The sequence below is a fragment of the Orbilia oligospora genome (genome assembly GCF_000225545.1).
Source record: "Orbilia oligospora ATCC 24927 unplaced genomic scaffold scaffold00110, whole genome shotgun sequence".
NCBI lineage: Eukaryota > Fungi > Ascomycota > Orbiliomycetes > Orbiliales > Orbiliaceae > Orbilia > Orbilia oligospora.
The window spans coordinates 1,051,189-1,069,971 of record NW_011645667.1 but is presented as its reverse complement, the minus strand read 5'-3'; the positions used below and the strand labels follow the sequence as shown (position 1 = coordinate 1,069,971).

General features: G+C 44.6%; 6 protein-coding genes across 6 annotated transcripts; 4 read left to right on the top strand and 2 right to left on the bottom strand.

Moving 5' to 3' along the window:
- Nucleotides 1-1,606: 1,606 nt before the first annotated feature.
- On the top strand, nucleotides 1,607-2,515 carry AOL_s00110g306 (uncharacterized protein; the record flags this gene model as incomplete). Its single annotated transcript, XM_011126996.1, has 1 exon — nucleotides 1,607-2,515. One exon carries the CDS (start codon nucleotides 1,607-1,609, stop codon nucleotides 2,513-2,515), a length of 909 nt encoding a protein of 302 aa, XP_011125298.1.
- A 936-nt stretch (nucleotides 2,516-3,451) lies between these two features.
- Nucleotides 3,452-4,180, top strand: AOL_s00110g305 (uncharacterized protein; the record flags this gene model as incomplete). Its single annotated transcript, XM_011126995.1, has 1 exon — nucleotides 3,452-4,180. One exon carries the CDS (start codon nucleotides 3,452-3,454, stop codon nucleotides 4,178-4,180), a length of 729 nt encoding a protein of 242 aa, XP_011125297.1.
- A 563-nt stretch (nucleotides 4,181-4,743) lies between these two features.
- AOL_s00110g304 (uncharacterized protein) lies at nucleotides 4,744-5,748 on the bottom strand (the record flags this gene model as incomplete). The annotated part of the gene is made up of 4 exons (XM_011126994.1): nucleotides 4,744-4,800; nucleotides 4,927-5,165; nucleotides 5,257-5,625; nucleotides 5,685-5,748. 4 exons carry the CDS (start codon nucleotides 5,746-5,748, stop codon nucleotides 4,744-4,746), a joined length of 729 nt encoding a protein of 242 aa, XP_011125296.1.
- Nucleotides 5,749-8,690: 2,942 nt separating this feature from the next.
- Nucleotides 8,691-10,760, bottom strand: AOL_s00110g303 (uncharacterized protein; the record flags this gene model as incomplete). The annotated part of the gene is made up of 1 exon (XM_011126993.1): nucleotides 8,691-10,760. One exon carries the CDS (start codon nucleotides 10,758-10,760, stop codon nucleotides 8,691-8,693), a length of 2,070 nt encoding a protein of 689 aa, XP_011125295.1.
- A 2,430-nt stretch (nucleotides 10,761-13,190) lies between these two features.
- On the top strand, nucleotides 13,191-16,415 carry AOL_s00110g302 (uncharacterized protein; the record flags this gene model as incomplete). Its single annotated transcript, XM_011126992.1, has 1 exon — nucleotides 13,191-16,415. One exon carries the CDS (start codon nucleotides 13,191-13,193, stop codon nucleotides 16,413-16,415), a length of 3,225 nt encoding a protein of 1,074 aa, XP_011125294.1.
- A 99-nt stretch (nucleotides 16,416-16,514) lies between these two features.
- AOL_s00110g301 (uncharacterized protein) lies at nucleotides 16,515-17,597 on the top strand (the record flags this gene model as incomplete). Its single annotated transcript, XM_011126991.1, has 1 exon — nucleotides 16,515-17,597. One exon carries the CDS (start codon nucleotides 16,515-16,517, stop codon nucleotides 17,595-17,597), a length of 1,083 nt encoding a protein of 360 aa, XP_011125293.1.
- Nucleotides 17,598-18,783: the final 1,186 nt, after the last annotated feature.

Sequence of the window (18,783 nt, the reverse complement as noted above, 5' to 3'; positions counted from 1 at the left end):
CCGCCTTCTGTAGACGCGAAAAGCCACCCATCCACGATGCTCACCCTACACCGTGCTCCCGATGTAACACTACAGAATTTAACATCTTATCTTACAGGATTCACAAGAACTTCGACGAACCGAAGATTTTGTGGCTCGCCGGCCAACTGACATGGCTTGAACAAAAGTGGGGCCAGACCTTCTCAACGCATCCAAATCCGGTAACGGCCTTAATCGGGTTAGGGAAGCGGAAGACACCGTGTAACCGACAGCGACAGTGGGTTTCTCCAGACCCTTCGAATATAATGGGAAATATATTGGGCTAGTGGAAGAAATTGCATCTAGGGTCAATGGCTGCTATGTTTTGATTTCTCATCATGATGGGGCAAATATCATTCATTGATTTCTTCACTCTTGACTCTTGAGTAAAAAATTTTTATTTTTTTTTGGCTTCCAGTTTTGGTCTCGTTGGGAAGGATTATGACACCATCTTGCGGAGGTGCTTGTCATTTGGCGATTACGTCTAACAACCTCGTTTCGACACTGAATTCTCCGACGATATCCATGTTTTCATATTGACAATCATCTCCATAGACGAAGATATTTTGGCCGCTATAAAAAATACTTTCCGGAAATAACAACAACATGTTTCTAAATGGAAAATGTTCTATTGAAAATACCATAATATTGTGAAGCTAAGAAGGAAAAGGATGACGATGTTCTGCCGGCATCCGTTATCCGTCCGTCAGATGTGAACTAACCAGCCCAGTGAATTTCGCATGCATCCCAAACATATTCACCAAACAAGCTTCAAATCGTCGCATTCCATAGCGGGACAAAAAAATAAAAATCACTGCAAACCAGAAAATGAGGTCACGTTTTTTTTTTTTCGTTCTGAGAAACAGTATGCACATGCTACACGCAAGCGACATGAAGAAAGGGAGAGAAAAAGTACTTTTAACATTCCTGGCAATTTCCACATACGGCAACCCTTACCTTCTCGCCTAAAAGAATGAAAAAAGTATGAACAATTACGATGAACAATGTTCCTAACCCGGTCTAAGTTAATACTATGCTATCAATACTACGCAATCGCTGAAAACATTAGAGAATCGAATATCTGAATGGAAGGAAGCTCATGAAGCTACCTTGGCTCGGGATGCTCGGAAAGTGAATGCGTCCAGGAATATTGTCATTTTACGGAATATGGCGAGCTTTGATTTCGAAGCACGAAGGATTCGATCAGGAGCTATGGAAATGAAGCGCATTTGGGGGGGGGGTGGGACTAAGCGACTAAGACCGTGATGTGTAAGTATGTGCATACTTTGAGCACGAGGCCGTATGTACTGTACATTGATGAATGCTTAGCTATCTCTGAATATGACGCTACGAGTATTCTCAAGATCAATGAATAGCGAGAAGTTGGAGCATAAATAGACGCCTCAGTCCCACTTCTCAACAGTTTTTTTTTCTCCATCATCATCAGCATCTCCATCCTCAAGGACTAAAGAGCTCTGAACGATCATACAAATACCTTTTAGTATTTGCACCACATTCGCTTCCGCCCTTCAATCATATAAAATATAAAAACAGCCTTCGCACGAAGCAGAACAGTCAATCGCCCATCATGCTTCGCAAATTTGTTGTTCTCACCGCCAGTATGGCCGCCCTTTCTGGGGTCTCCGCCAACCCGGTTGCGAACCCCGAACCCGTTGCTGAGCCCGAAGCTGTCGCTGAGGCTAACTACGGATACTATCAACCTCCTCCACCTCCAAAGTACTGGCAACCACCAAAGGAGGAGTACAAGCCAAAGTATGACGAGTACAAGCCAAAGCCATATGAGCGCAAGCCGGAGCCATACAAGCCCAAGTATGAGCCGCCAAAGTACGAACCACCAAAGTACGAGCCAAAATATGAACCACCAAAGTACGAGCCAAAGTATGAACCGCCAAAGCCAAAGTACGAGCCAAAGCCCTACGAGCGCAAGCCGGAATACGATGAGTGGAAACCGGCACCATATGATGAATGGAAGCCAAAGCCCTACCAGGTCAAGGCATATAAGCACAAGCCCAAGTATGATGATCACAAGCCCAAGTACGATGACCACAGGCCCAAGTACGATGACCACAGGCCCAAGTACGACGACCACAAACCCAAGTACGACGACCATAAGCCCAAGTACGACGACCATAAGCCCAAGTACGACAACAAGCCAAAGTATGAACCACCAAAGTACGACAATAAGCCAAAGTACCAACCACCACGAAAGGAGTACAAGCCAAAGTACAACGACTATAAGCCAAAGCACAACGACTATAAGCCAAAGCACAACGACTATAAGCCAAAGTATGACGACCATAAGCCAAAGTACGATAACAAGCCAAAGTACGAGCCACCAAAGTACGACAACAAGCCAAAGTACGAAGCACCAAAGTATGAGGCACCAAAATACGAGCCACCAAAGTATGAGGCACCAAAGTACGAACCACCAAAGTACGAGCCAAAGCCATACAGGCCCCCAACCTACTACGACTAGACGGTTTTACCGCCTATCAATAATAATGATTCTCGGTCAAAAGACGATTGGGTAGGCAGCAGATTGAAAGAGAACGAGTAGTACGCACGCAAAAAATTTCAGAAGGATGATGGAAATGACTTTCTATAGTATAATCATTTACTATCTCCATAATTCTAACTATCCTTAATGTAATTTTAATACTAATACCAGGGGCGTCTCGAAGCATCTTTTTGCATGAGAGATCCTCTTTTTTTTTTCCCGGTTTGATTTGGATACATGCGAGGAAAAGTGGTTTAAAACTCGGAGCTTGTAGTTTTAAATAGTTGCTTATAATTAGTTAATGGAAAATGCAAAACCGCAGTGTCGTTAGTCAATATCTCTTCTCCATTCTTGATAGCCCGTGAGATCCCGTCGCTTCATCAGGCGCTTAATCATCCCTGTGAACCTTAATACATATGGGATGTTTTCCAGCCCGAAGGGGGTGACTCGACTGTAGTATTTTATGTGTTGCTGAGCCTCAAATGAGGTTATACCCATTATTGGTATATATTCCTCCTAATCTGGACGACCCTTCTTGCGTTTGTTACTCTATTCATTATAACTACTTAAGTACTAAGTAGTAGATTCAACTAGTATGTAAATACCGAAGTAGATATAGATTAGTAGTTATTAACTCGATCAACGTGCAATGGGCAATATGACGATAGGTGCTGGCAAGAGAGGTTTTATGTTAAAGATATTGAAGATAGTAAGAGCCTAGTACCTAAGCTAAGTTAGCTAGGATACGCACTTAAATACATCTTAGGCGTTATATCGTGGTCTTCTAGCCACTATTTAATTCCCACCTCATCACATCAACAGAACCCCATCTTCATCTCTATCTTCGTCCTAATAATTCTTCTCGTCTAATCTTTCCCTCCCAGGATATCTGGATCCTTTGGCATCTTTGTCGCTATGGATCCAATGAAGGGTCGCACCCCACCACCCCCTCATTCTTCCTCCCCTCACAACCCTTCCTCTTCTCCTTCCCAAATCGCCTGCTCACCGACCAGTTTCCCATCACCTCAACCGCCTTCGATGCAAAACTCCATCCTCGCCTCTCCTCCTCACAACTCCTCATTCCGTCAACAAACCCCATCAATTTCTGTCCACGAAGCTTTGGGCCTAGAAGAAGAAGACGGACACGAAACCGAAACCGACACCGATACAGAAATCCAAACAGGTAGTAACGGACATATGGACTACATCATGACTCCATCTCCGACTCCGTCTTCTCGCGATATAGGCAGACTCAGCGTTCCTCCAAGCAGCAGTATTGGGAATGCTCATACTAGATCATTCGTTAGGTCTACTGGAGCTCCTTCACCGTCCCCAAATGCTTATCCCATGTATGCGAGTTCTTTCTGTGGTGCATCTGACGATGGAGAAGAGACATACAAATTTTCTCACAAGGGAGATGGGTCTGATGAGAGTGATGGTGCTGTTGATGGCATTAGAGGTATTTGCTATGATCTAAATATGTTTGAAAAGGTTTATGGGGATTATATTAATCGTTTCGATGGTGTAGATATGATACGTTTGAAGAAGTCACAGATTCGAAAGTTGGAAGAAGAGGTGAAGTATTTGGAGAAGGTTTGTGAAATGGCTGAGAAAAAGAAGAAGAACGGGGTGTCTATCAACTAGATGACCTTTTATCCAGTTCTTCTCGTTACTTCGCTTCTTTTCCAGGATAGGGTTTCCTACTCATGGCAAAACTATCCAACGTATCCTATATTTTCCTATAGGAGACTTATTCATACTATTCTTTCTCGATCATAGAATCTATGTTCATAGAGGATCATGGTTTAAATTTCGTACCCCACGATTCGTTAAGCGATATCTATGTTTCCAAATGATATTGATAACATCGATACAAGATGGTTTAAATGCAAAATATGTACTTCTAATGCAAAATGCAAATATTTACAGGTTCTCTCTATAATCTCTCTCCCCTTCCAAACTCTCTTCGAAATCTTCTTTACCGTAACTACGCGGAACGTTACAACTATCCAGTTGCAAGTCGACTGCCAGGACCTTGCAACTAGCCAAGGCGAACAACACAAACTTCCTCAAAAATCCAACAAGGTGTTCGGAATTGCCCGTTCGAACCTCTCTGTTAGGAATGTAAGATCACCGATGTATACCCTCAAAGGTATACAAGGAGGAATGTGACGACCACACGCCCGCGCATACCTCACCCCTCACCGCTATAGTCCACAACTCCATACCGGTGGTCCAGGAACTTCGTATTCTTCAGGCAGCGTCTACTCAACTGCGTTAGCATCATCAGATATTCACTATAGTACTATACTAGTCTCTTGAGAGCTCTCTTTTTCTGGAGAAAAGATCGAAAGATCAACAGAAGATCGGAAAAAATTGAAGGAGCTCACCCAATTTCTATGTATATCCAGGAATAATCCAGGATCATTGGAGCTGTAGGCTCCAGGGAACGAAGTATAAGGCCCTGGAACTCCATTTCCGCCATTGACAACTTTCAACTGCGCACATGCTCCAAAGAATTCATGTTGTCCTTCCTCAAAAGCGATGTGGAGTGCAATATGCTCTACTCTGAGTAGATAGTCACCTGTTGATAGACATGGTGGGATTTGAATGTGAACTTCTGCCGCGTCTGTTTCGGATTGATAATACCATATATTAGCGTCCTAAAATATCGATCGATCGACCTCGGAAAAAAAGACCCGGGGGGGCGGGGGTATTACTATAATATGGCCATTTGTATAGTTCCAATTCCTCAGGAACATTAGTAATCACTGGTTTTGTCTCGTTAATCTTAACCCAAACCGCCCCAGCGCCTGTCATACTAGCGGCCGTTTGTCTAAAGCCTGCTTTCGCCATATAAAAGAGTAGAGGACCTTCGTGTATTATTCTCCCGCTGACCTTGAAACCTACTGTGTCGCCTGCTGATACAGTTAAAGTACCGGGATTGGGGAAGCTGCCGTTTGTGAAGCATTGGAGGACGGGTGAGGTTAAGTCGAAGAGGGGGTAGTAGTTTTGGTAATTCCAGGTGCGACGGATGTAGGTATAGTCTGGGTATTGGGTGCCCTTATACAGAAGGTTTGGGAATGTGTCTAGATAAAGGTGTTAGGTGGGGCTGGCCGTGGTGGGGTGGAATTATTTGGGGACATACAGTGGGCTGTTGTGGTGGAAATTATAGTTGCGAATGCAACTGTCAGGGCAAGGAAGGACAGCATTGTGACGTCGGACCAATTGAAGGAAAATAAGACCAACAAGCAGCACCTGGCCGGTAGTAAACTAAAGATGTACAGTGAAGAAAAGAAATCGCTTTATTCTGTTCTTACATATGAATTCAAGTCGAAGAGTTGGGTTATATACCATCGGTCGTAGCCGTACGATATAGCCGCATCGATCCCAACGGCGGGGTTTCAAAAACACGCATACAAAGCCGGTCCATGCTCATAAGCCTTGAAACTCGTGGCCAGAAAGGAAAAGGTTCCGGAAATCGGAAGACCTGCAACAAGGGAGGCTCTACGGTCCGGAGAGAGCATTTTTACAACAGGGTTGTGTGTATATACCACTAAATCTCCAGATTGAATATCTGCAAATATATGTAGGGTTTTGCATATATGGATAGTATCGGTCGGAGTTCCCACGAAGATTATGATGTAGTCTGACACGGATATATATTAATAATGAGGGAACTTGAGAAGGTATAGCCTTATGTCGGCTAGAGGCTTCCCTGTCAATTAATATAATCTATATTAGCCTACTCAGTTAAAAGCCCTTGTGTATACATGTAGATTTATACGATTACTGGGCTCTTAAAAGATTCCCCGCCATAGAATACGTAGCCACATCTACCCGGCCGGCATAAAACATCGGAAATATAAATCGGCATATAGATTAAAAGTTATACGATCGTCGAGCTAGGGCTAAGCTAGTATTTTATATGTTTATGTGGAGCTGGATACATAAGCCTTTCCCCGCGATATTATGGTCCGGGGTAGGGATTGTTAATTTTTTTGGAGTTTTAAAACGTTTTTAGCGGAAGCTAGGACCTTTGAGCCGTCGGCGTTGTCGCATGTTTATCGATAGACGGGGAACCTAACTTGAAGGCTCGTAAAAGGATCTCTTAGTTCGCCGACGTCATCTTACAAGGAAGTAATAACTTGGTTTTACATAGAGTCTTTGGAGTGGAATATATCAGAGACCAGAACGTCAGCTGATTCTGACGGAAAGAAGAAAAGATTTTCTGAGATTTATACCTTTTGGAAAGGGTAAAAAAGAAACCGGGTAGGTCAGTTTAGGATATATTAGGATCAGCGTTTTGTGAAGTCTAGAAATTCTGGAAGGCCGTTGAGGGTTCCGACCGGCAAAAAGCCAAGCATTCGGATCGACGAGCCAAGACCCGTGATGAATTTAGAAATACATGGATTAGTTAGCCGGGATGAAGCGGAGGGGTGGGGAATCGATAGGATCTGATAGCATCAAGATTTGAGGTCTGTGCGTCAATGTATTAGTCAGAGGGAATTATGGGACCATGGGCTGGCAGTCAACACCGAAAATATAATGACGCTGTAAATGCAGCTATGAAAGTCAGATAAATACTCAGATCTGCAGAGGGAAAAGTATAGAAAAGTTATCAGGCCCAATGTACCCATTCGCCGTACAATCTTCCTGCATCTGATCCACAGTCGAGGAGTCTGGCGACGAGACAACATCTGATCCTATGATCCTTGCGGCCTCGCCATATGTGCCATATGTGCCATATAATCCGGTATGTCGTCCGCAAACCGTCACTTCTAATGGCTCTTGCTGTTAACTTCCAAGACTATCCTACTCTAATCTCTTACACCCTTGCTATGCCTCTGTACCCCGAATGAGATGTGCTGAGTTAGATTAGGTTAGGATAGTCAAGCTAGTTTTGATTTTAAAAAAGGGAATTTTACAATCGTGTGCCTATGACTTGGCCTCGAATCCGGGCGCGCTGGTAATCGCATATGTAGGAATATTGCATATACGCATACATTGAGAGAGGTATTAATACATATTGGCGGATATCTAGATTTTGGAGGATATATCTTGGCCTCGAGAGGTATTTTTCTTGCATCCTTATCTCCGTAGTAGTCACGGGAAGGCAGTTCGTTCAACTTTATGGTGGATATGCGTCTGTGGCTGGTCCTTTGAATTGAAAATTTGGCCAATAGTACCATAGTTAACAGGCTGCAATGTTCGGCCGTTGCCCACATATTCACACCTAAGCTTCCTCTGCATGTACATACATAAATCGGTACCGACTTCGTTAACAAACCATACGTGCATACGCATATCCTATCCTGCTGCGGATATGTTGGTGACACCACGCTTGCATACAAACTAATTCCATTTGACTTGAGGAGTTAACCACGACGGCACCAAAAATTTTCTCCATAGAGGTCGTCGAAGTAATGTTAGTGGCCGTTTTCGAAATTTTCAATCTGGCGGCATTAGTAGGCTGGAGTACCCTTGGTAAGGGTATCTTTTTAATTTAACACCCGCGCGATCAATCGGGTATTTGCACGATGCCATGTATACTAGTCGTGGGCCAAGCCATCTGCTATTCTGGACTCTGCGCAGATATTCAATTATATTGGATCTGAATCCTACAGTTATATCGATAACTTCAGCTCAACTGGGTCAATGTACAAACGTTATCTTACTAGGTGGTTAGTACCTTAGGGCCTTGTGAGCTTCTAGATCTACAGGGCTTCCTTCGTCTCACAACTAGACGAACTAGGCGAGTGATCATATTTCAGGTTTATCGGTCCATATTTCTCTCTGTGCTGTGGATTTACAGGCCCTCTTACCCAGAGTTCCCAGGCTCTTTTCCGTCTCTCATATCTCGAAAAAAGTGAAAATTGAATGAATTGTATTTAATTGAGGTTGAGTTCTGAGTTCCAAAAAAAAAGATTATGATAATATAGTGCGTAAGTTTTCATCCACTATATATAGCGATCGCGAGATTGTTCCAAGAGGACGCCCATAAGACCCCGCGGGCAGGTTACTCAATCTCAACCCCGAACAAATTGCCGTATAGCGATCCAAGGCCAATTGTCTGCAGTGACACGTATACTTTGCATTTGCATTGAATATTGGGTTCGTCCTTTGATCTTGTTCAAGGATCCTTAGACTCCCTCTAAGATCTGTGTTTGGGCGTTTCCACGATGCATGAAGCCGTGTCCCACCCCGTAGGGATGTACGCAGATATAGACACCTTCCGCGATTTGGGGAGCATCATAGATTCTTGTAAGACCTCGAGCGCATTCTTTGGCTTCATGTTATTTGCACGGCCCAGTTTCCCCTCATCAAGTTCCGGGAGCTCCAGCCACCGGAAACTGGTAGGATCAGTTGTTACAAAGACTTTTATAGTGTCGATAAGGCCGGTTGCACCATCAGGTACCGTCAGTTGTAAGGGAAGGTATAGAACTTCATCGGATGCCAGTGGCTGGTAGATCACGCCAGGGGCGTAGGGGTATATTTGATCTATCGCCCAAGACCGGTCAAGATCCATGACTGTGATGTATAGTTCTTTCCTTGATGTGTTCTTCGCCTTAAGCAATAGCCACTCATCGTTTGTTGTTTCGCAAGTTTTCGAATATGGGAAAGTAGCTGGGCCTGATTTATCCTTGGCCAGTCGCGGTTTTTCTGGGAACGAACGGCGCTTTTTCTCCAAGCTGAGAGAGAACCACTCGTCGGGTATGCTTCTTTCCGCATTGGATAACTGGAGTATATTATAGTACCTTGTCAAGTGAATTATACGACGGGCTAGTGTTTCTGCCGCACGGTCGACGTCTATGGCAAGTGGTGGTACTGGGTTTCGAAGTTGTTGGTCTTGACCACTTAATATCACGTAGTTGCCATTTTTCACATGAACTCGGAAGGAAGTATCGGCTGTATTATCCGATAAGAGGATTCCGTGCTGATGAAAAGCCTCTTGTGCTTTTGTTATGGCATCCTGGTAAGCGCCGAGAGGTTCGGGGCGGACCAATTGCACATTCATTCGCGGTACCACATGCGGCCGAGCTAGAAACCCAGATTGTAACGGGAGCTTCGGAGTTCCATAATGTTCTGTTACCTCGGCCTTTAGCGCGCTGTTTTCAACTTCCGTTACCCTAAGTAATGCTAGTCGTTCCGAAGGCTTAAAATCGAAGCATGACGAAGGCCATACATCTATTCCGGCACCTTCAAGGATCCCTTGCGCTGCTCCGACTTTCATTTCCACAATGGTCCCCTGTTTGGTTTCGGTGACTTTCGTTATGGGTACCACGTAAAAAAGTTCGCGGCGGCCAGATGCGAAAAACAACCGGTCTGCTTCACCACCCAGTATCACATTCTGCTCGTCATTATGCTCACGGACCTTCATAGCGACGAGGTTCCACAATTCATAGTATGTGAGATGTGATGGGCTGTTTTTGAGCGCGTCTATCATGGTATGGGTGAGCAGCCCTTGTGCTTTGCCGTCGAATATATGCTCCGCTGCATACTCGTGCGCGCGGCACGCGGCGATGAAGGTATATCTCCGAGTTTCCAACAACCAATGGTTCTCCACTCTAACAGTGCGTCCACCACCGGCTCTAGACTTTCTCCAAGCTTCTTTCAGCTCTTCTTGTGAAGCCAATAAGGACTTATCGGATTCAAGCTTGTTATTGTCCACCTTTTTAATTCCTCTTACAAGACCAGAAGAACCGCGGTTCGCCCCACCAGAATGGCAGCAATCCAGCACTAGTGTAACGATGAGACCTTTATCCGCCATTGCTTCAAGCAGATATGCGATTTCTACGTCTCGAAGATAACGTCCGGTGGAGGAAATATCGGTGGGTACGAGAGCTTCGTCGATTTCGTTGGGTTTGAACTCTTTAAAGGCGGTTTCAACCTGCGCACCATGCCCTGAGTAGTGGATATAGACTAAATCATTGGGCTTCGCTTTCTTCGTTACTTCTTGGATCTTATTGATGATATTCTCGTACGTAGGCCATTCTGACTGATCCTCTTGAGGTTCTTCCTGCTTACCGCTAGGACCAGGACTTGTGGCTGTTAGTCGATAAATGAAAGGCTCCTTCAAGCCGAAAGACGTACGGAGTAGCTCTTCGACTCGACGTACACCCTCCACGCAGCCGTTCAGTGGAGTAAAGTTCATTCCTGGTCTGGCATTGCCGCTGCTGTAAAAGTTCACTCCGATCAATATAGCCCACTTGTTTGCCTCCATTGCTGCGTTCAGGGCTCTGTAGGTTTGTAATTTTGGGGGATCAATGATTGATGACCTCGATAAGAAATAAAATAAAGAAGATATCGAACGGATTATTGAGAGATTTATTGAGAGTCCTGCTGGTTTTTCAGATTGATAGACTTGACGGCCTGAAGCCTGTAATAGGGAATTTTGCGGGGCACTGCATGATTTCAATTGGCCGGGCCAGCAGTTCTCGTGTCAAGATCGGATTGATAATTCTGGCAAATTTTATTGTTACGTTCGTGAGGTCGTATTATAGGCTTGACTTTGCAGAGATAGTTCTCGAATAATAGTGCTGCAGGATCCCTCGAGATTATTTCTGGAGCGCCTCGCAGGTACCATATCCTAGCATATGCATATGGCATTTGTGGAGGAAGCCACCGTGAAGAGAGCAGCAAGTTCGCTGCTCCAGCGGGGTATTGAATTAAGGACCGTCATGGTTTGTGTTTGTTCTCTCATTGGGAAGTAGTCTGCTGAATTCTGATCTTGATCCTAGCTTCTATCCTACGTGAGATCAGTTTTTGCGGATAATATACTCAAGGATATCCCACGGTTGATAGAGAAGGCTGCACGCCTCAGCTGCAACAAAACTGCGCTTTTGGTTTATTTTTTCACCTAATATGCAATGGTAACTTGCTTAACAAACGAGACAAATAGCTAGCACATGCACCCAGATTCGAAAGTTTGCGCCTGTGTTGATGATGTTGCAAACTTTATCAGGTCGACTTTGGTTACGTTTTGGAAGTTTTCGTTCGATGTCAGTCGGAACGATTACCGTCCAGATCATGCACTCAGGTGATCCGAGGTTCAGAAGGTCTGGATATGAGAGAGAAAAGTACATGTATAAATGCACCTAAGTCGTTATTCTGTAGCTATTACGGTCGTCGGACAATAAACTAACTCCCTAGGATTTCATGCATCTAGCATCTATATTTATCATCGGTAATAATGCAATCTGCCTTCCATGATCACTCCATAATGTTTGATAATGATCTATCTTTCATAAACCGTTATAGCCTCCTGTGGATAATTCCTAGATTTTCGAGTTCGCCTTCTGTAAGTGCGGCACAATTAACTAACCCTAAGCACATATTTTTCTTCGCTGACACCCGACTCCGAATTTCTTAAGTCGGAAATACGCGAGGCCCTTGTTTTACTGTCTAAAATCCAGGGTTTTGCTTCGGGATGAACGAAGTATCTGGTGAACGTGCTTGTGTACATATACCTACATTGTTTTTGCATTGTGCGTACTGGCACGATCGTTTACAATTTTGAGTCTGGTTCTGACTGAGGAATTTGATCCTCACATATTCTGGGAACTCAAAGCTATATTCCTGGCTGTAGCCATGGCTTGATCCTGCATGCGCATGCCGTTCCTAGAAGTTTTAAAATTTCGATGCAGGATTTTCTGCAGCTGCGAGCCTACTACATTATCTGATATCATGATCTAGAGCCACCAGCCAGTTAAACCGCACCAAACCTCGTGAAAAGCCGTGTAACCTGCCGTGTCTTTCCAATGATAGCTGATAATGCGCCACCTTAAGCTTCTGCACTCCAGGATATCCTGACGCGGATAGTTACCTGGTTTGTGAATATGCTTTTAAATTTCTGCAAACGCGAGACAACTATAATCCTGTTATACGTCGAGTTAACGCTGAATTGCGTTGCATTTCCATAACCAGTTAGATGGCAACACGTCATGGTTACACTGCACAGACAATTATAATTATATGTATATTACAAAGCGCTGTTGAGATAGAGTGGAGGTTAACTTAACTTTTGCGATCCTTCACAGAGTGCTATTGTCGATTCCAGGATACCTGTAGAACTGGAGTGCATGCATGTAAAGTTGGGGCTTGGTAATACCCTCTGACTTTGGTTTTGCGCCACTTCGTCCGCGTCCTGGCTTCCCCGGTACTTCGGTCCCTTTTATAAATATGGGTGCTCAAGCTTCCTGATAATTTTATTAACACAAATAATAAACTTCATCGTGTAGATACACAACACATTCATTTTGGTGGCCCTCGGTCGCCCGTCTAAACTAGACTAATCGTGTACCTAAGCTGACAGTCGGATACATCTTGTTCTATCATGCGAAAATATAGTTTTTGATATATCTCATCTCTTATATATACGGATCGATTCTCTCATACATTACTTTGATTCCGGCATCGGCACAAAGATCGGGGCTCGGTGCCAATCTAGAGCGGCCCCAAATACAAAGATCTTGACCTCTTCTTTATAGAGTGTTAGGCTCTAGGCTAGTAAATTGGGGTGCTATAGTTAGTAGCGCTACTAAGGCAAGCGTAAGGTATGTCCAATATCTATTTTAAGTGGGACAAGATTATATTAGCCCACTCAGCGACCAGATTGACTAAATTTTAAAATTTGTAGACTGGTAGGCTCAAGATGTCATCAGCTCAATATGTGGGCGGGAAGGAGCTCCATGTATCGGCACAAACGACGAGAATTAGGGACCTCGAACACGAATTAGAAGAAGTAAAAAATGACCAAAAGATCAGGGAGCTGCAGTACCAAGCGGAAACAGTCAAAGCTGCATGGAAAATCAAAGATATCGAATACAAACTGCAAAAGCTGAAGGAGCTCGAGATCGAAGAGGCGAAAAATTGGAAGGCGGAAACAGAAAGGGAAGGAGAGGGACTCGTCTTTACGCCAGCTGAGAGTACCGAGAGTTTGAGCTCCATGGTGGAAGAGGTGTCCGAAGCACATCGTGAGGCTCACTTTGATGAAGCGAAAGTCTTGATTCCTACGATAACCAACGTTGATGCTTCGGGCGAGACACGCATTTTCAATGCTCTTGGGGAAGCTTCCGAGATTAGTGCTTCTATCGACGTAAGTCAGAGTGGGAGCACCGAAAAAAAGACTGGCGTGGCAAAAGAGATGGCTCAAGAGATCGAAGGAGTAAATCACAGCCAAATAGCATCTTTGATCCAACCTAATTCGAAGCCTGGCCGGACCAATCCTTCATCAGACCCCTTTCTCCCAGCGTCGAGCACTCTAGAAGACGGTAGTCCGGAGATCGACCTCTCGCTACAATACTACGGAGACTTGGATTTCCCCGAGGACGCGATTGAGATGTCATTTTTAGACATGGATCTAGAACAGCTTTATGAAGTTGCAAGCGATGTAGAAGCGGCTCTGGAATCGGACGTCGAAGTGGACCTAAAAACTGATGCTCAATGTGATCAGCTCAGCCTACTCGGCAATATCCACTATTTCATCTTTTCGAGAACTGGCGCAGTAGACGACATCGAAAATGCAATTAGAAACAGCGAGGGGGCAGTAGATGGTGCAAATACCGATGGTCCGAAATATGCGCCCCGTTTAAGAAATCTGATTACGATGCTGATGAAAAAGTATGAATGTACGAATTTGTTGGCCGATCTCGATCAAGCTGTGCTCCGAGCCGAAACGATGGCGACATTGGGTCGCCCTGACTGGCGAGCTCAATTTCTCGACCTAGCTAGAATGAAGGGCAGAAAATGCTTGCGGATGGGCTCAAGGGAGGAGATGGAAGAACTGATGGTCATGTATGAGATGATGGGCCAACCCAACCCAGTTCGGCTGTCAACACACGACATGGAAGAGAAAGTAAGAACCCTCAACAGACTTACTGAGAACATTAACAACGCGAACGAGTCCGGGGAATCTCACAATTTTGATGAACTAGACACGGCCTTAAAACTATGCGAAGAACTTGTGGCATCAATAAACGACCCCCTTAAAAAATCAGCCTTACTCTGCGGTCTATTCCAAATCCTTCTGGTTAGATACCGCCAATCTCACGATCTCGATGATATAAACAAAGCTATGAAAATAGGCGAGGAAGCTCTGGTGATAATACCTGATGATCATCCGAGCAAAGCAAAGCTCCTCAGAAACTTAGCAGAGTGTTTTGACACTAGATTCGAGAAAACAGACAACCTTGAGGACTTAAACATGGCTATCGAATTAGGCGAAAAGGGTGCAATAGCAGCTTGCAAAAGTGGCCCTGAAGAAGAAGAAGAAACATTGCGTTTCTTGGCATCAGCTTTTTTCCAAAAATATAAGCGGACTGAAAATCTCGAGTATTTGCGAAAAGCTACTGAATCAAATCAGAAAGCCCTCAAAATGCTGGAAATTCTGCCCAGAGACGATTCAAAAATATTCAGCGCATTGTACAACCTAGCAAGCTGTTATGGTGTTAGATTCGATCGCGCTCGCAACCTCGATAATTTACATGCGGCTATCCAAGCGAGTACAGAAGCTCTAGAGTTAGCACCCCACAACGGCACTTACAGGGCAGACTTGTTGGCAAATATGGCCGAATATTTTCATTCAAAGTTCGAAGAAAGTGGCAATCTCCACGATTTACATATTGCCATCAAAAAAGCAAAAGAATTTCTAAAATCAGCTGGTCTTGATCATCCGGAGAAGGAAACAACCATAGCCAATTTGACTGGCTACCTTGTGAAAAGATTCGAATTAACCGGGAACCTCGATGATTTACAACTTTCTATCGAGGCGAGCCGAGGAGCCGTGTCTAATGGAAGTTTTGGAAATCTGGCGGTAGCCCTTATTGAAAGATTCCAGCGAACCGGTAACTTTGATGATCTGAATTCAGCCATTGGCGCTACTGAGGAAGCCATCAAAATGACATCAAACGACATCGTTAAGGAAGTAGCTCTTCTAGTTAATCTTGGTTCATATTTGTCAAACAAATTCGCCACAACACAGGATATAACCGATCTTAATAAGTCCATCGAAACCTATAAGCAAGCTCTGGAAATGCTGCCTCAACACGCCAAGGACAGGCCAACAGTGCTGACCAATTTGAGCGGCGCGTACCACCATAGATTCGACAAAACCAAAAATATAGATGATTTCCAACTGGCTATACAGACAGGCGAAGAGGCGTTGGCAGAAATTCCTCACAGTCATCCACACAGGGCAATCATCCTGCTCAACCTAGCTACGTCTCAAGCAATTAAATTCCGGCACTCTAATTCAATTCATGATCTCGAAAAATCACTTGCCTTTTCCGAAGAAGCATCAAGATTTTTGCATGCGCCGCTACCTATTCGAATGTCGGCGGCACAATCTACGTTCAGGCTCCAAACCAGCAACGAAATGTGGATCGAAGCAGCTTGCACGGCAGAATTTTCAATAAACCTTCTTCCGCTACTTGCTCCACGCCAGTTGAAACAGAGAGATCAACAGCATGTGTTGGAAGAATTTGCTGGTTTGGCCTCAGATGGCGCCGCTACAATTTTAAAAGCGGAGAAGGATGTACATCGGGCCCTACAATTGCTCGAGCTAGGTCGAGGCGTCATTACAGGCCTGCGGTTTGGTGCTCGGACGGACTTATCTGAGCTTAGGCTGCAGTATCCAGAGCTGGCGGGAAGGTTTGAACAACTCCGGAGTATACTAGATTCTGGGACGGCTGCTAGCGCTCTAGTTTCTCTCGAAGAGATAGATGTCAGCTATGATGCAAATATTGAGTTCGAGAAAATCATTGATAGCATTCGCTCGCTACCTAACTTTGAAAATTTCTTGCTGCCTCCAGGAGTCGATGAACTAATGGACGCCGCATGCCAAGGACCCATCGTTGTTATTAACGTCAGCGCCTTTTGATGCGATGCATTTCTCATTGAAAGTTCCGTCATTCGATCCTTACGTCTTCCTAATTTGCGAAAAAAAGATATCGACAAAAATGTCGAATTCATGAAATCAATGCGCTCCATTCATGCGTTGCCCCTCGATGTTATTCGCCAGTTGTCCCGCATGCTAGAGTGGCTATGGGACGTAGCCGTCAACCCTATCTTGAATGAATTGAAGTTTTCGGCCCCTCCACTAAATGATAACTGGCCTCGTGTCTGGTGGATCCCAACCGGTCAGCTAAGCTTGCTCCCTCTACACGCAGCAGGGTACCACGCCCAGGAGGCTATCAGTGGATCTGGTCCGACGCCCGGCAAATACAATACAACGCTTGACAGGGTCGTATCGTCATATAGCTCCTCCATCAAAGCGCTTCTATATAGTCGGCAAAATTCACAAGCTTCTAAACTCGGTCTAGATGAGGCACTGCTCGTTTCAATGGACAGAACACCGGGACACCCCGATCTTGAATATGCTGCGGAGGAGGTGAACGCCCTAGTGAGCCTTCTCTCGAGCCAGATTACAACAACAAAATTGGAACGGCCATCCAAACAAGCTATCCTAGACAGCTTAAAGTCATGCTCAATCTTTCATTTCGCCGGACACGGCGAATCAAACCCGTCAGACCCGTCAAAGAGCTCTTTACTCGTCAGCGATTGGCAAGAAAACCCATTAACCGTTGACGACCTCATTGAGTCAGACTTTAGACAGCAATCTCCTCTACTTGCATACCTTTCAGCATGCTCAACAAGCAACAACAGCGCAAAGAAACTACAGGACGAAGCCATACATTTGGTAACTGCGTGTCAACTCGCCGGTTTCAAGCATGTGGTAGGATCATTGTGGGAGGTTTCCGACAAATACTGCGTTGTAGCTGCGGAAGAGATTTACAAAATGATAATAGAAGACGGCGTCATAAATGGCGACAAAACCGCGTTAGGTGTGCACAAGGCTACAAGACGCATAAGAGAGATTACGAGGGGTAGGGGTGAAGACAGCCCCACAAATCCTCCGTTAACCGAAGGTCTATCGAACGAGGAATCTGGTGCGAGAGGTCCAAGGAGTGCTAGGCCCGCCGGATACCAGAATCGAATTGATACTAATAGCGAGCTAGGTAACCCGCTTATTTGGGCAGCCTATATCCACGTCGGGCCGTAGGGAGTGGTTTTTGGTGACATTGTGTATAGGGATTAGACTTGACATCTTCTATTGGGGTATAATATTTCCTTCAGTTAACCTCTTTTGTGGAATCATATGTGTCGGCCAAATATATCTGGGTTGGAGGTGCAATATGTGTTTTCTTGGTGATGTTATGCATGGCGGGGCGTGTATAGTGCTTAAGGGTTTTCTAGGGTGAGGTTGTCTGATTGTCGGGTTTTAGCTTACATCTTAGCTCTGTTTCTTTTGCATTCTAATTGCCCTCATACCAATATTGTTTGTTGAATACTTCTACCCTTTTCTTAGTTTGAATTCATGGCCCCGTCGCCTCCAGACCAGGTTTATCTTTGACCAGGTCCCGTCATGTCTTGATATAATTTATAATGTCATCTCGCCAAAGAATGTTGTTGTTAGTGTTGCAAAAATATAGAGAGTCGGATTTACTGCTTAAGCCCGAGAAGACCACCCCAATTAGGCAATCTTACCTTTCAGGAACCCCTGCTCGGTTTGGGTGCGCAGGTTTTCTAGCATTCTGCGATCTATCAAATCATACCGATAGATCAAGTACATACGCCGGCCAGGATTGTATTATTATCAAATCGAAGATATAGAATCTAACTTTAACTAGGATGCAGGATTCCCACGTTGCCCCTATGCCTAGTTAGTAGCCAAACAGTCAGGCGTGACCTGCCTACCATCTTCAATCTCGAGATCTCTAGTAACTACTTGGCAGACTTCATGGTCACGTAAATGTATAAACCTATGTGTTAGCATGCGCAGGTGTCCACCAAAATCTTGGAAGTCGTCTCGGCGCTCATATCCCTGAATGTGGAGCTTAGTTCGTTTTATTCTTCCGGCCATCTACTTGCATTGTATGCTTCTCTAAATGTAAACCGTCTGAAAAAATCTGAAAAAATCTTTATCTTGATATAGATCTCGCATAAGACAAAGAAGCTTAAACAGCACGAGTATCTCAAATTAAAAGACAACAGAGAACGGATAGGATCCAGATTTCAGCACTCTCTGAATATCCACGAATGACTTTTCGTGACATTACAGCTGGCGGATATCCGGATAGCGCACAAAATACACACTGTATCCAGTATATTAGTTAGAATATCCTGTCGCATGCGAACTGCACGCCCATTCTGCAATAAAAACCAGCGCTAGTCTAGAACGGAGGCTA